The sequence below is a fragment of the Atractosteus spatula genome, chromosome 12, assembly GCF_055471065.1.
Source record: "Atractosteus spatula isolate fAtrSpa1 chromosome 12, fAtrSpa1.hap1, whole genome shotgun sequence".
Taxonomy (NCBI): Eukaryota; Metazoa; Chordata; class Actinopteri; order Semionotiformes; family Lepisosteidae; genus Atractosteus; species Atractosteus spatula.
Genome location: NC_142717.1, coordinates 31726189 through 31744109, shown reverse-complemented (window position 1 = coordinate 31744109; position 17921 = coordinate 31726189). Strand labels below are relative to the sequence as shown.

The 17921-nt window shown below is 40.2% G+C and overlaps 1 protein-coding gene across 10 annotated transcripts in view; it reads right to left on the bottom strand.

The window, feature by feature from the left end:
- Window positions 1-17921, bottom strand: part of pleca (plectin a) — a 192267-nt gene that overhangs the window by 87376 nt on the left and 86970 nt on the right. For 2 of the 10 annotated variants that reach the window (XM_088929316.1, XM_088929318.1), the window contains exon 1: window positions 2003-3062. The exons of 4 other annotated variants lie outside the window; for them this stretch is intronic. In XM_088929316.1, the coding sequence (XP_088785442.1) occupies window positions 2003-2114 (112 nt within the window). In that variant the 5' untranslated portion in view covers window positions 2115-3062. Of the gene's footprint in view, window positions 1-2002; window positions 3064-3808; window positions 3898-10439; window positions 10514-17921 lie in introns of those variants that run through there. 4 more of the 10 variants (XM_088929320.1, XM_088929323.1, XM_088929324.1 and 1 more) reach the window with 4 other exon arrangements.

Sequence of the window (17921 nt, the reverse complement as noted above, 5' to 3'; positions counted from 1 at the left end):
CCTCTAGCTTCTGTTCTAAGAAACAGGTTAAGTGTGATGGGCAGAACACACCTGGGTGAAATTGCACATTAAACCATCGAGAAAAGCTATTGTTGTGAAATTGCGTGACATCTTAAGATTTTAGATTTGACCAAAAAAAAATCGCACAGCTCACATGAAAACTCTGGATATAGACCAAAGAATAATGCCGGCCAAAGATTTTTGCCTTAGGTTAAGTAATTAAAAGAGAGTGTAAAAATAATCTGATCCCGAAATTCAGCTAATACATCACATGTGTGCTTCTTCCTCCTAAAGGTCTAGAAAGCTGTATGAAAATATCAAGTATTTATTCTCCCTTTACCATTATGTCATTGCCTGGTTTTGTCATGGTAAATCCATCTAAGTGTCCCAACAGATGTCATCTTATTTGGCTTTTTTAGAAAGTGGTGTCTGATTTCTCTCAATAGAATAGAATAGCCCTTAAGAACCACTGTTTTGTCCTTCACTTACCAACAGTCCCACGACTCTAATGGAGACAATTCTCCTTCACTCATTTCAGAAAGTTACATGGAATGATGTGTAATGGATGGCGGGTCCATCTTTGTCTTTTAGAGCAGGCAAGAAAATGCAATCTGAACAATCTAAAAGACATTTTTCTTTGTTTCTCCATCTCAAAAGGATACTCTTACATCTTCAGACAGCTGTGACACCTCCATGTCAGTCAAATTTATTAAAGTGTTTTTTTTTGTCTGCAGTCGTTGCAGAACTACCAACGTGCTTTTCAGATTCTTAGCATCGTTTTACAGATAATTGTGGACTCTGGAAACAATAGATTTCAAAACTTTATGCACCTTTTCTTCTTACTGTACCACAGTTATGCTGTAAGGGCAGAAAAACAACTAGTTTGATAATCAGCTTCACAGATCTCAGGCGCCCTTCTGTCAGAATTGTAATGACACAAGTCTGTGACGGTTACTGTTTTAGTGTGGCAACCAGGCATTTAAGAATCACGCCCTATGAACTGAAAAATTCCATCGAGACACTTTTAAATAGAAACAATAAAAAGCTTGAATCCAAACAGGTGAGAGCTGAATGCTGTCTGTTGGAATATAGTGGTAGAGATGACATTTGAGTGAGAAAAGATGTCCACATACTCCAGGGCACAGCATGTAACGACAGGATAATGAGAACGGGATGTTTCAAAGTCATTAAACGGAGAAAGGTCATTTCAATAGCGTTATGCAGCATAGCTGCTTCTCCTGCACCTCAGTGTTATAATACACAACAAGGAGAAAAGTTACAGTATAAACAACTTCCACCACACATTAGAAATACAAGATCACATATCTCTTTTTCTCTTTCTATGCGTGTATAAATGTAAACATTACGCTTAAGCCGGCATAATTTAAAGTTTCCAACAGCACGTTAAAGGACACATTATTAAACTGTGATGAAGTGTCAATTATTGAAAGGAACATATCCATTAAGAAAGCTTCATTATGTAAATGTTTCCATTAAGGAAATCTCTAAATAAAGATCTTTACTGTTAAAAATTATCTCTGATGAAATCTTAAATATAATAGATGATGTAAAGAATGACACAAAAGCCCCCACTATTAGACAGAATAAGCTTAAAGACTAAAAGGCTTCAGTTTGAACAATAGACACATCCACCTTGTTTAAATGCATCTCCACTGAAGTTGAAAAGTCACAAGTCACAACTGGCAACGGCCAGTTTGGAAAGTGGAAATTCAAGGGTTAATATACAGTACCAGTTTCACAATGAGACACTAGTCCTCTGCGTCAGTAGCTTACAGCCAGCGCTTACAGGGTTAAACCACATGTTCCTAAGGAGAGAGAGGGAGCGAGAGACTTGAGGCAGGGCAAGAGAAAGGCAGGCAGAGCAGACGGAGAGCGAAGACATCTCCACAACAACGAGTCCTTACCGACTGACTTTGTCGGCCAGTAAAGGTCAGTGCCTTTTCGGCTTGACGTTGTTCTTGTTTAGATCTGGGGAACTTACCTTCACTGTCCTGCCTCTTGCGCTTTCTCCAGTGCCAAACAACAACCAATGTGACAATGTGGCCCAAAACCACCAGAGTCGGGAACACGTTTCCGGGGGGATTCGCCGGCATCAGGAGCAAAACCAGGTGGGAAGCGAGAACCGCTGACAGGTGGGAGGGGATGGGGGGGACTGGTCTTAAAAAAAAAAAGCCTGAGGTGGACTAGGCTTGCTCTCACTTGCAGAAGTAAAGACGGAGAGCCTGAGCCCGAGATCCCCCCCCCTTGGTGGTTTACTCTCGGGCGGAGTCCCCTCCCCTGCCGTTCTCTTTTTGTGAAGGTCTCAGCCCTTCTCTCGCTCTCGATCTGCACTGCAGATACTCCTCCCGTGTTTTCTCGCTGCACGTTACGGGCAAGTCCTTCCTCTACTCACTGCTCCCGTGCTTTTACATTTACACTTCCATCTGTTTTTACAGAAGCCGGCTGCAGTACTGCAGCCCTGCAGTTTAGTTAATAATATATGAGACTCAGCCAGTGGCTCTGTGCCAGGACATGGAATAAGAGTAAGTGCTAAAAAACGGTTTTCCAAATTTGTCACTTTTACCTCCTTTACTTTTCTCACTCTTAAAACAGAATCTTTCCTAACATGTTTCTTCTTGTTTATTTAAGTACCAACTGGCTTCTTGTACCCTTGTACTTGTTTTTGTCTGCTTTTGATTCCCAAAAACTTTTTTTTGTTGTTGTTTCTTCTAATGGTTTCCTCATGTAGAAGGTCCCTGCTTATTTCTCTTGCTTTCCTGAGGATATTTCCACCCAAAAGTTAGCTTAAGGCAGTTCTGTTTTTTTTTTAAAGAAACATGTTCCCTTCCTATCAGCCAGGATAATATTTCACCCGTCACCAGTAAGCTCATCTCTAAATAGAACCAGCTGTGGTTTTCCTCGTGCCTGGATGAGACAAAGCACATTGAAAAAGGCAGCCAGTTCTTCAGGACAATCCTGTCCTTGAAGAGGCTTTAAAAATAGTATTGCGACAAGGAGTTCCCTCTAAACAAATACCTCTGCCTCCCCAGAAGAAAGAAAATTAGTGTCTTGGAGCAATGCTTAAAAAAAATAAAAGGAGACCTTTTTTAAACACTGAAGTCTTGTTTTGTTTTTTGACATCACATCTTACTGTACGTTATACCTACGGGTCTGTTTTAAACAGATGTGAGGATCAATGTATCACCCAGGGGTTCTTAATTTTCTCAATTGCACCCTTTCCTCCTTTCCTTGTGTTGTCTTTACTTCTAATGTGCCTAAGATGAATGCTTTACTTACAAATCAATAAAAGCCCCTGTTATAGAAGAAACAGACCAGCCCTTATCACTAAGCAAATATCAACTACTTTAAAGTTCAAACACCCTTAAGCAAATGCAGGAAAGCTACAGAATCCAGCCACAGGACAACTTCAAAGCTGACCTATCTAGGAGAGACAGGTGAAAGCATTTTGCTATTGCTCATGTCCAAAAACCCGTTTAAAGAAATAAGTCCTTCCCTCTTGCCTCTCCATGCAAATGACAGCCAAATGCCACCTACCATGTCAGCTCCGGAGGTTACTGGAGGGAGGGAGACGGTCATGAGCCGTGGCAGTAACAGACAAATAAAGACGACACATTAAACCTATTTCAGGTCTGCCACAGCGAGGACAAGTTTAAAAATGGAAAAGCATCTGACTTGGACAGTGAAGGTCAGAACACAGGCTGCGTACTTTTCTCCTTTTGAACATATACCCCATCTCACACATAACCCAGAAACTCACACCTCACACCCCACCGATTCAGGGACCTACCAGGTATGATCTTCATCGGGAGCGCAGGAGGAAGAGGGCAAAGAGGTGGCTGAAACAGAGGAGAGCGGTTTGGTGCGCTCTGCCTGGTATCTCTCCTTTTTTTCAATTTTGACAGCCCATACCTCCTGCTTGGATATGTCAGTGTGTTCCCCTGTGTCCTTACAATTAGCGGTTGTTGGGGATGGGGTGGGGGGGGGTGTTGTATTGGAGTTTGAGATGGATAAAAATATCACGCTGGTCATGCTGTCACAGTTAGAAACTGATGAAACGTATCTGGCGTCGGCATTGCTGCCCATTAGGGCTTCTTGTTTTGAAGGTGGAAGGCTATTCTGTCACCCTTTCAGCTTATAAAAAGAGCCTCCAGGTACAGTATTTTGAAAGAGAGGTCACAATCTGGTCAAGAATGGGAGGGCTTGGAGATTATGTGTAATATAATGAGTGTTATTTACAATTACTTCAAAATACATACTGAATCTCTTCTTTTTTTGTTGTTTTCACTACACGTAAATCTTGACATAACAAACTGTAAAACATCACTTTCTTCCTATAGAACTCCTCCATAGTAATATACTGGTAATTCACTGTAGATATGGGTGGAGTGTCAGGTCTCGGTCACAACACTGAGAGCATATAATTAAGTAAGATGTCAACATCCATAAACCAATGATTTTCCTGCTATAATGAATTGCCCATTACAAGCAAGCATGGTTATAATCTGCAAGCAAGGTAAAATGAGATAAATGACAGCAAAATCTGAAGCCAAAATCACAATTTTCAACAAGCACGCAAAACTGTTTGCTCTAAGCACATTAAGGTTCGGCAACTGATTAAATGTCAAAGTTTTTTTTGTCTGAGGAATACCCCCAATCTGTAACAAACTACTGCATTTGGAATTTATAGTGGACTTAACTGCAAAAATAGCTCAGGCGTTATCTGCCCTATTAAAAATTCCTTTGCATTTAACCCTCACTGCTGCATCCAATGGATATTAAACCGTCACCATTGTTTCTTAGTATTGCTTAAACTACCTCTTCATCCTAGATTTCTAATAAGGAAAGACCACCTACCCTGTGGCAAATCAACACAGAAGCAACAGAGCTTCATCTTGTCCTGCAGTGTTTCCTTCTTTAAAACAAAACTCTCGCGCCGGATGCTTAAACTACCACAACTGAAAGCTGTTGGTTTAGTCAGCACAGCTTAGGAAAAATAGGAAATAAAAGGAAACACATTGGCCCAAGAATTATTCATCTGAGCACGTTGCACAATGGAAATAACATGGATGGTGCAGTACTTTTGAAAGTGTACCGTAAGATATTCCATACACTTTATTGTATAAACACAAGTAGCCACATTTATTTTAAATGACAAACTGGAGAGACAGCATGGAAAGTATAGTCCGAATTGCTTGACTCCCTTACAAAGAAGCCCCATCTCTTTTGGAGAGCAGCACTCAATGTATAAAAGCCACATATATAGTAAGTTTGTGAACTATGAATTTCAAAAACAGACGCACTCAGACAAGACAGTATTGACAATAACAAGAAACTGAATTCACTTTCACTAGCATTACTATTGCATTTACCCACCTGTAGGTAAGCAGAGACCAGAGCAGATGATTAGATTTGGTCTTATCATATACTTTGTGTAGAATGCTTTTATGAAATATGCATAATCAACTTTGATTATTTGTATTAAGCGGCTTTTGTTGCTTTTGCAAATTACATAACTAAACCTTTTTTGCTGCCATGAAATTTTTAAAAGCTGTAAATAGAGCTTTCTACATACTAGGTATCATTTTTGCATACTTGTCTGTTAGCAGATTACACCAATGAGGACAAACCAATAGCAACAGTTCCTGGAACAGTGGGTAGGGAAAGAGTTTTGAGTAGAATTATTAATGCTACCCTTGGAATCACTTTTACTGAGAAATGGACAGGACTGTGTTAATATTTTACTTTGAGTGAAAGGCGTCTCCCGAAAAACAAACATCTGGATGGGTGGACCTAGAAGACGTCCAGATTCTATTTCTCAGACCTTGAAACAAATGGCCACACCCTGTACAACCTCATTTAATCAGCAAGTTTATGTCTATATCTACACTGCAACAAGTGGAATTTTTAAGATGGTGAACACAAGAGTCGGAGCTTTGCTGAATTAACTCCATGCAGATAAAAATATATTGTACAGAGTTCTTGCTTTAAACCAAGAAGTTCTGGCAGAAAACCAATTACTGTACATGCAGCCAAAACACAAAGCATAAAATGGAGCAGTCTGGTAACTTGACCATTGTTCAAAACCTAAAGTAATCGGTATGTACTTCACAGCCTCGGCGCGAGGCAAAAGGGAAATTTCAGTTTTTTCTAAGCAGTTTACTTTAATAATACAGGACCTTTACAATGCTTGTTTACCAAATGAATGTGTACTGAGCACATATTAGACTTTGCTTGACTATTAATTACTATTTTCACTTGAATACAATGTAGAATATAATGTTTTATTTTTTCAGCCTTTTCAGTGCTTGGAATAAATCAAGCAAGACTCAATGAAAACAGCAGTTCTTACATGTTACATAGTAAAGCAAATAACATTTCAAAGTCATTCTTCCTGAAATGGACAAAGTACAATCTGTTGCTGGCACAGACCCCAGAAAGTATAATATATCTTCCCATCATAAACACTGCCGATTTAGACAGCTGTTTATTTCCCTCTTAAACGTCATTTGCTTAGTCCCATGCCATTTTTATTTGACAAGACAGTGTACAGTAGGTTTCTTATCAATAAGCAGTTAAGAGAACACCACTTTGTAGTATCAGTTCGGATATACAGGTAAATAAAATCAACGACTTGTGTAAAAAGCTTCTTTGGCATTCTTGTACATATATGATAGAAAAGGACATTAGCAAAGAACAGTCAATTTTCTAACGATGCTATGTCTGTGAACAGATTTGTAATGTCTAAAATGATACCATAGGAAAGCACTTCTAAATTCTACCCCAATCCCCCAAAATATTATTTAAAAAAACAGTATCTTGATTTGTTTTTATTTTTTGATATGATAGTCTACCAACTCTAATGTATGAGCACAGAAAACTAATGAGTGGAGCCTATGGTAGTTTCGAAGTTATAAAGAAACATATGATGGGGTTTCATCATTCATCATAACCAAAACCTTGGTTCTTCATGACTGCCCGTCATTTACTATAAATAATTATAAACTAATTTACTATCTTTACGTTTACGCTTAATTATCACATTTTGATAATAAATACATTCATCATATTAGATATTAGATATATTAGATTTTAAAACTTAAATAGAAAAACTACATTTTATTCTTGTCTCAAATTATTTCTCCATTTACAGTATGTGCTGAAAGTAAGGACAAACTGAAATTGTCAAATGCCAAATTCGAGTTGATTTCACGCATTATATGTTGAGCACCACAAAATCAATCAATAGTATACAGTACAGTTACTTAAACACAAACAGACTCCCAGGTGCTCAACACTGAAATTCATAGCACGGCCTTAAATATTGAATGCATTTGTCCCCTTACTCCTTAACACGATGGGATGTGGCAGTTTGCACATGTCACAAGATGACCACTGTTCTCCCAGTGTTCTCCCAAAGTAAATATATGGACACTTTCCTAGTGCCACACAGATGTGCATGAAGATCACTGTTCTTTAGAAACAGAGTGCATTCATCTGTATGCATGATCTTATAAATGTATTAAATGCAAGTGCGTTTGTGCTTTGCAACTGCAGATGAATGCACATCTTTTCTGAAATACATGCCAGGCTATTAATGGAGCTACACTGCACTGCGTGTCAGTAATTATACTGCACACACTTCAGCAAGGTTTCAGCTTTCATTTGGAGAAGTCTGGAAAAGCACACCAGTGTCTGCCTTTTATAGATATGGTGATCTAACAACAGAGAATATGCTGACAGGGAAGAGAAGAAGCTATCGGGTTGTCTCAAAGTCTGGCTGTTTTATGTATTAAAGTCTCAAATTTGATATAACACATTAGCTTTTGATACATAAATGCTATGGAGACATCAGATAAAAAGATCAGAATCTGATATGGTTGTCAGCATATATTAATGTGTAAACTAACTGTAATTATGCTTATGTTTTATCTTCAAAAGAGACTTATCACTCTAATTATCCTATGTTTTTATATTACATATATAGATTTTGAATATGGTTTTAATGCTTTAGGCATCATTTTCATGAATTCATTATACTGAGTATCAATATAATATCACACTGTGATAAATTCAATTGACTCTAACCTTTGCATGAGCACTAAATTCATTAGAGAGTTGACTGAACACAGGTTCAGTGAGGTGATGCAACCCGCTGACTTTCAAGCCTTGTGCAAATTGAGAAAGAATAAGTGAAAAGAAACCAAGGTGCACAACTTATCACAAAAACAACCTCTGAACTAAGTCGCTCACCTGGGGTGTTCACAGACACTATTTCTTGACCTGACAAGAGGTTACAACCAAGTGCAGTCAGTCAATGACAGACCACAATCAGGGAGACCACGAACCTCAACAAAAGTGATCAGGAGGTCGAGGTCTGTCCATGAGGGTCCAATTGCTACAGAACTCCACCTTTAGTGAATAAGTGGTAGAATGACTGTAGGTATGAGGCGGTGCGGTGGCTCTGTGGCTAAGGATCTGCGCCTGTGGCTGAAAGGTTGCCGGTTTGTATCCCGCGGCCGGCAGAGGAATCCTACTCCGTTGGACCCCTGATCAAGGCCCTTAACACTTAACCCCAACTGCTCCAGGGGCACCGTATAAATGGCTGACCCTGCACTCTGACCCCAAGCTTCTCTCCCGGTCTGTGTGTCTCATGGAGAGCAAGTTGGGGTATGCGAAAAGACAAATTCCTAATGCAAGAAATTGTACAGTATACGGCCAATAAAGTGATCTTAATCTCTTAATCAATCCCACACTGATCACGTGCGGGGGCATGACTTGTTCTCCTTGGTGTGGGTTCATGCTGACATGACAACATGCCGTGTGTGCATGTCTGTGTCTGCCCTGCGATGGACTAGCATCCCGTCCAAGATGTACCCTGCTGGATAGGCTCCAGCTTCCCCATGACCCTGTACTGGATAAAGCAGTGATGGATGGATATTTGCTGGCTAGATGAGCTCAGTACACCTACTTCAAAAATATTTGTCTTTTACCCGATAGCTTTGTGAACATGTAGCAGTGGCAGAATATTATTAGTTTACCGATATGTATTCCTCAGGTGAGGAATTCAGACATGAATCAAAGTTTTGAACGGGCAGTTGTAGTATCAGCAATAGTTGAACTGTGGAATTAAATGTCAATCATAAATGTAAATGAGCACTGCTTTGTGAATTGGAAGTGCCAATTATTTTTACTTTATCCCTTAATATTGATAATTACTACCCATCAAGAGACCTGCATCCTTCTGTCATCAGAAAGCTGTTTTATCCAGTTGAGGGTCAACCTGGAACTTATCCCAAGAGGATAGGGCACAAGCTGGGACTACACGCTGGGCAGGATGCAAGTCCATTTCAAACACACGCAAGCACACAGGGACAATGCTGAAACACCAATAAACAGGAGAACCTGGATACAACCCACATGAACACAGGGAGAACATGCAAACTCCATACAGATGGCACCTCAGGCAGTACTCCAGCTCAGGACCCAAGAGTGAAGGGCAGCAGCTCTCAGAAGGTGATAGTAAAGCTTTACTAGGACACACTGTTGGTCGGAGTAATATAAATCAGTTTGACTAGAATTGCTTGGCCCTTTATCACCAAAACACTGCTGAGTGGAATGCAGTGCAAGGACTTATTGTTTATTTTAGTGATAAACAAAAAAGAAAGAAAAACTCTGCTCGAGAATGTTAGAAAAGCCAAGATTCTTGCACATCAGATCATTACATTTTAAATTGCTACTCCTCTACAACCCAGCCCAGTATAATGAGATTATATGTACTGAACTAACAACGCAAGTATTCGCAATATCATTGCAATGTGAAGTCTTTCACTGACGGAGAGAAGATTGTTTTCAGTGCCACCCACCAAGTTAACTGCGAAGCTGAGATAAAACAGCTGTTAGTACTGTTTGTCCAACTCTTCAGTATATTAGATTGTTTCTATTGCTACTGCATCATTACTTATATTGATTAAAAGTACAGTATGCAGGCGTGGAAAAGCGTGTTTCATAGTTGTAAAGTACTAAACGCTGCGAGTCCAGTTAGTGTTAAAATAGTTATTTTTCCCCCGTTTTAAATGTAAAAATAACAGTCAATTTAATAAATTCTGAAGTATCTGACCACGTGAAGCGCAACTAAATCCGCGTACAAATGGCTTCGGTACTGAGAAAGACATTTCCAGTGATCGCCTACATAACTTGAATAATCACAGAGGTAGAAATCGTTTTTCACTTTCACCATGAAATGTATAGTAAATAATTTCGATTTGATCCGATTTTGTTTTGGTCAGCAAAACAAGACAATCACTGCTATGAAAATGTTGCCTGACTCGTTAAAACACACCCCTAATTAAAACGAATCTGGCTGGACCGCCCTCGAAGGGTTAGAAAAAGAAAGACCACAAATTTCGAGCATTTCCTACCTTGGCCCTGTTGAATCAAATCTTCCATGAAAGATCTACCATCATCATTCTCCATTTCTTTTTTCAATTATTTTTTGTACAGGCACCTTCACTGTCAGTCCAAAGACCACAAAAGAAGTTATGGGACAAGCGCAAGGAAATTCTCCCTCTGCAGCTCCTCAGACCTGTACTGTTATGTTACCGCTGCAGTGTCCATACGAAACAGGGGTGTGGAAGCAAAGTTTGGGGTGGCAGGTTAAAGCTTGTTCACCTACCTAACAGACACGTCGAGTCAAACCCTATCCTAGCGGCAATGTTTTAAGGAAAGGAAATGTGTGGAACTGATTGGAGCCAGGCTCTCTCGCTCAGTCTCAGCCCAACATACACAGAAGCCGTGCTGGGTGTAGCGTGGGCCAGGGCAAACTCTGGGAAATCTACCCACCCCCCTAAGTATTTCTTCAGCATTAGTAAGCGCTATTCCTTTAAAAACAATCCACTGTTAATTGGAGGAACAAAACAACTGTTGCCAATCAGACACGGTTTCCTGATTCATTCCTGTGCCAGGAAAAAGGAAACGCTACTTACTGCTCTAGACATCCACGGTCACATGTATATCCCGGCATATTTATAATTAGAATCTGTCAGTCTCCAAAGAACCGTCACCCAAAACAAGAAAGTTTTAATTACAGCAGATTCTGAAGTACGTCTAGTGACCATATATAGATATTTTTTGTGCAACCGACAAGATAATCCAGTTTACAGAATTGATCATTAGTTTTCACGTATATTTACTTTTAAAAATGATTTACACCTCTTATTTTTTTAAATCACTGTCGCGCGTAGAATTGATTGAATATACGAGTTTAAAAACCTTGATGAAAGAAAGGACCATGCTGCAATTCATATTCATAACTGTCACTTTCGATATATTTTACTAAGGGATGAAACATCGGGTGTTGGGTTATATGATGTTACAGTTAAAAGAGCAATGTTTGCTGTTACAGTATAATCAACAAAAACGTTGCCAATTACTGTAAACTTTGGACAGTTTAATTACTCTCTCAGTCAACCAGGTACATCTTATATACTGTAACTGCAATACGTGGGTAAAACTACAGTTCAAAAGTGTGTTAACTTGATGTTTGTAAGACTATATTAAGATGTCTACTATATTCCTAGGCAGTAGTACAATGTTCCCACTTTAGGAAATGGAGCACGAGTTCCTTCAGTCCGGTCTGAGTAACAATAAAGCGATGTTCATAAAAATGCAACATTTACAGTGCGCTACAAACCCTAACTTCACATACAGTATACAGTATACTGAGTATACTCAGAACCCCGGACTTTTTTAAACTCCAGTGGGTTTTCTGTTTTCCCATTTAAGTCAATGAAGAGTAAAGCCTATAAAAATACCTAATTTGGTATTATATGTTGTTTTTTCTCCTTGAGTTTCTCTTATATTATTGTTTCTGCACTCATATGTCGCCCATATATGCGACGTACTGTACACGAAAAACAAAAAATAAAAAGATACAAATAATCGAATCACATGAAGGAGCGCTTGTACAAGAGTAACCGAGTTGACGGTCAATAGTATCTTTTTATTTGAAACGATTTTTTTTTACATTTGTTAACACATGTGAGTTAAGCTGTTGTTGCCCTGATGGGCGTTTCGTCGGCTGCAGAATAAGAGATCAATGAGCCGCAATAGCCAAATACGGTATCAAGGGGGTATTAGAAGGTTAAATTGCACAGCAGGCGGCAGTATTGAGTTCGTGTGGGGTGACAGTACAAGAAGGCGAAGACATTGATTTGATCAATGTCAAGCAATGAAACGGACGTCCAATAATAGTTTGATGACTAGCGGCCATCGACAAGTTTCCCGATGTGTGTCCATGAAGTCAATTATCCCTAATAGAAACGTTGTAGAAATTTTGTAGTCCTTAATTTTCTACTGTTGCTTTTCTGTATCAAACTCCATCATGAGTGTCATCTCCTCATATTCTCCTTCCCTTTCTAAATATGTTAACAGAGTTTTATTCTGTTGCGCTACTGAAATACATAAAAAACGTCCATTTTACATTCACGCTAATTTGTTTAAATAACAGAGAGCCAGAATCAGGAATCAAGAAACCAAGTGTGATAGATTTAAAAGTATCAAGTCTCTATTAATGAAACATGAAGTGGGAGTGTATTGCATAGTTATCCGTCACAAAATCCCCAAACACAAAAAAACTACTTATTATGTTACATATCAGTATCATTCTAGACCGTATGAACATAGAAAAAATATTCTCTATATATTACAATGTTTTCATTTGTCATTATAAATCCGTAATGGATTGAATTTCTGGTTATGGTTTTTACATAAATTGGACCTCAATAGGTTCACATGTGGTAATAATTTTTCTATCACCTCAACATAAGTTCTAGTGGTGATATCTCTATTAAAATAAGCATGGGCTATCAGTGTCCACAATTCCAGCTGGTTTTATTAAGAAAGCTCCTTTTTAAAGGTATAAATAAAAGCATAAAGTAACCATGTGAAACCCTGTCCTGTTCCCAGCTGAAATCTTGCGTTCGTATGGCAAATGAGAGGCGTGTTATGGAAACATTAAGAAGTACAGTGGAGGCGTATGCTTTCATTAGGGCCAGACCCTTTCATAAACATGCAGTGCAACTCACGTTTCAAGTCATTACAGAACCGGTAATTAAGGTGAACAAGAGTGTAGCCAAAGTCTTTATATACAAAAAGGTCGGTGTGTGCCAGTACGTCCAAGTTCTCTGGACACAAAAGAAAGAAGAAATAGTAGACTGCTATTAGCTTTTGATTTTCAGCAAAGGACACCAAATGTGTTGAGAGAAAAATGAAAATGTTCACTATCTCTATTCTGCAGATGTTCTGTGCATACATCTGAGATGCATCCAGATTGGGGATAAGAACCATCACCTCTTTATACACCTAACAAGCGAGGAAGGGCAGAAGCTGTAAGACAATCCACGTCCATGCAAATGTCTCCTACTCTCAAGGCCCATGTGACCTTCTCCAGCAGGAAAAGAAGTGAAAAAAAAGAACATGCAGTCATGGCCAAAGAATTGAGTCTCGCAGCACATGAGAGTTGGCTCCGGCGCTGAGAAGAAACGATGAAGAAATTGAAACCATTGGGAAGCCGAAGTGGGGGGTTCTCGGTCGTAAAGCACGTGACGAGCTCAGCTCCACGTGGCACGAAGGCACCAGCCAGCTGTTCCTGCTTCAAACAACTGGAAACCACAAGACTTTCTTCCCTCACCGAGTACGATCTCTTCGAGTTCCAAATTAACGCCACAAGCCGGCGTTACCCAGCGTGGCTTTTCAAAGAGTAACATTTGCTACGCTGTGGCGGGGCGCTCCGGAGAAGTTTTAACTGTGCTCCGTAATTCCCTTTTCCAGAGGGAGGGGGTGCTATGCAGGGGATGTTCCACCTATACAGTAACACTTTTCAATTAGCTCTTGTAATTCTGCCCAGAAATGCAACTGTGCATTATTAGATCAACTGTCCTTGCTAATATATGCATATTTGACCAGTGCACATCTCTTTCTATTCACATGTAAAATAAACATTTGTGGAGGAGTAGGTAACAGCTCTCTTTTACAAAGTCAATATCAGTTGTGTGTGCTGACACAAATGAACTATTCTGGATTATATTATGCGTCTGATTTGTTAACCTAGAGGCTCACAACCCACAGGTAAGGTGTGAACTAAATGTGCAAGTGCATGCATGGCAGTGGAATTAGATTAATTACACTGAAGGTAATTATAGTGTGGGAAAGCTGGCCAGTGATGTACTCCTAGTGCACGCCACTCCCCCACTGGGAGCTAGGCTCCAAATCTTACAATAATCCTGTGATTTGCATCTGTCAGTGGGAATTCCTTATCTCCTATAAAATCGACCAACATCTCAAAACAGAAAGAGGTCTGTCTGTTGATAATATACGACCGTTTCTTCTGTCATCCTTACAGCAGCCCACCTATAAAGCCAACATAAGCTTGCACAAATACACCCTCCAGCTGTTAACACCAGAAACTGTAACAAAGTGCACACAGGGGCAAGGTGCAGAACAAGGGCTATTGTGAAGTATCTGCTTTATAGGAGGGGCAGAATACACAACTCAGTTGCAAGATTAAAGATCACAACCGCTGTTTCTCCACTATCAAAACACTATCACAACAAAAACAGAAACCATTGTAGTTCTAGAATTTAGCATCATGAATAAATATTTTGCATTATAGTAAATTACTTTTCATATTTTGCAATCCGGACCTATTTTTACCCTTTGTGAGAAGAGAATATAAAAAAAAAGTAGTTCTTATCCACTAAAGCCCAGGGCCTGGAAAGGATATATGATACCAAAATGTGATCCGACTTTTCAGTTGCTTAGTAACTATTGTCTTGTCAAAGTATTTATCCATTATTGGATGCGATGACCATGCTTTTCTCCCTCCATCGAAACAGAGCCATGTTCTTACTCCTTTCCCTGCATGGCTGCTTATTTGTTTATTCTGCTTTGCATCAAACATCAGAATAATTGGTGTGTCAGAATTGTTCTTGTGTGTGTGTCTGTGCACAAAGTACAATGGATGGGTGTCCCATCCAGGGCGTAGTCCCACCTTTCTGCCCTGTGCCTTATGCTTCTGGGCTGGGCACCATGCTGCCATGATCTATACTGTAATAACCAGTTTTCTGATAATATATGAATGCATGGACCTAGTTTTCCAACAGCCTCTGACTTTATTTGTCATGAGAGTTTGTTGGTTGCTATGCAGTGTGGCTACAATATGCATTTCATTTTACAGTATATGTTCGGTACTGTACAGTATGAATGTGCACAACTAAAAGGTAACTGAATTAGTTTTCTTGAAGAATGCCCTATAATGAACACATATCAACTAGAGGTGATTTTGAAAAGCAAGTTAAAACTAAACGGTTCATTGTGACTTAATGACAATATTTTCCAGAAAATCAAAGAAGTTCCAGCTATTTGCAATTGAGCATGGAGAGGAAGGTAAAGATGTAAGAGGCATTTCGTATTGGCAGCTCCTTATCTGCAATATGACTCATTAAAACAAGTAGTCGGAGAGCACAAAAAGCCTTTTTTAACTGACCTCAATAAAGGAAATCAGAAACCACCGAACAGAGCCAAGCACAAGGCTTCCTGCGCCGAACACAAGTTACATAAAGCCCAGCACAGTCGACCATTCATTCCTTCATTCAATCATCCATTTTTTTTGCACTTGCCATTTCAAAAAGAACGCCTTCGTAAATATTTGCCACAGACATAAATTACTCAAAGCCTGTATCACTGCTGGCAAGAATCAGGGGTCAGAAACAAGCTGTGTCACACACAGCCTGTGCAACAGAACTCCTTATTTGAGCACATCTGGTTTTGCACAATAGAAATGAATCAGACAACCCTGTCTCAGTCTTCCTCAGATTCTACAGATAATAAAAAGAAAAGCAGACAAATTACCATCAATGAACATTTAACTGGAAATAAGTTAGCACTAACATTTGTATTATACCTTTCTAGAAACAATTCCAAAGTAGACACTGCTTTTAAATGATTAGAAATCAGGAACAAAGATTGTGGCATTTGTACCTCTTTAGGAGGTGGGCTGGTACTACAACCCAACAAGAAAGTTGCAGAGATATTGATTTTTAAAAACTCTGTATGTTTTCTGCTTCACCTCCAAACCGATGTTTTAATAACACCCAATCTAAATGTTCTTCAGCTGTAAAAAAATCATGCACCAGTTTTCTAGAGATAACTAGCATTTTAGTACATGTGCTCCTACCACATTCTTTACGTTCAGCTGTGTCAATCCCTGTTTCAAACAGAAATGCACAGCAAAAAAGCAAAGTAAAAAAATCAAGGTATTTTACAGTTCTTCAAATAAAAAAGCCACATTTTGGCAGGTCAGGATAGAAAACCGATTATACCTTATGGGTTAGACGTAGCCATCCCATCTTTGTAACAACCACTACCATATTCAAGCAAACCTCATACAAAACAACACATACACATACTGTAGAACCTAGCAACAGCAATGACATCACTCCCAGTAGAGCGGAAGAAGGAAATGGAATTGGAAAGTTTTCAAACCTTCTTCGGGGTTGGACTCTGTTGAGTCTGCTTGCGATCCTCCCACTGTAGCGACCTGCTGAACTGTAATCACTTCCTCTGTCACGGTCACTTTGTGATCCTCTGTGATGGAGTCCTGTATGTTGGCATCTGTCTCTTCTGGAGATTCAGCTGTGTCTGGCACAGGGAGCTCTTTCAGATTAGCAGATGCCAGCTCCTTCTGGACTTCAGTGCTCTTCACTAATGCTGCCTCTTTTGTTCGAAGTTCTTCTAAGGCGACGACAGCTTTTTTCTCTGAGGAGGAAGATTTTGAGTCTGGCACCACAGGGACCTTCTGGGCTGTTTTATCTGTAGAAAGAACCTGGACTTGAGCCCTGGTCTCTTCTAACGTCACCTTCTTCTGAGGCTGCTGAGACAGATCTAAAGATATATCACTCTCAACAGAAACCGTTGCCGACTGTGGTTCAGATGTGGTGGTCATCACAGATGGCTGAAGGACCTTCACCACAGAAGATTTCTTGATTGTAATCTCTTCTTCCACCACTGTCACATGGTCCTCTTGATGAATTTTGCTTGAAGAGCCTGCTCTCAATGATGGCAGAGGGGCCTCCAGTGATGTAGTAGTAGAGGCCTTCTGAGCCTTTTCCTTGATCATCCCCATGGAGACTGGAGACTCGACCTCTGTTAATTTAATAGTGTTCTGCACAGGAATTATCTTTGCAGTTCTTCCTGTTGGGGTTTTCTCAACCTCAACTCTTTCTTCCACCATGGATGTCTTATGGTAGCCCTTAGAATGCACAGCAAGGGGCTTCTCATCTGAGCTCCCCACTGTGGGGGGTTTAACTTCCTGTGCTTCAGGGAGGTGCTGAGTAATTTTAACTGCAGAAACCCTCTTGACCTGGGGTTCTTCTATCATTTTCACCTCTTTGTTGTACCTTTGCCCATTCCTGAGGGAGGACTGGCCCTGAGTCGACTCCCACAAGTCCTTAGGTGTGAAGGCATCAGGAAGTGTTTGAGAGGCTCTAACTTTCGAGGCCCTGTGGGTCTGCAGCTCTTCATCCATGATGGCGGTCTTCTTTCGACGGTACCCCTGCCTCTCCAAAAGCATGTCCTGGCTCTCCGCACCAGCTTTGGCAGAAGGCTTAGGAGCATATGACGTGAGGCCTTCCACGGTTTGGACCCGCGCCGCTCTCCGCATCACGTCCAAGGTGGATGCTGGCCGGCGCACCCTTTGCAAAGATGAGGGCACGATCTCCGGTGGCAGTCGGAGGTAATCGCGCAGGTAGACGATGCCCTCGTTGGTGAGGTACCAATAAAAATGCCTCCAGGCAAAGGTCTCCCGCACGTAGCCTCTTGATTTGAGGGAACCCATGGCCCTGATA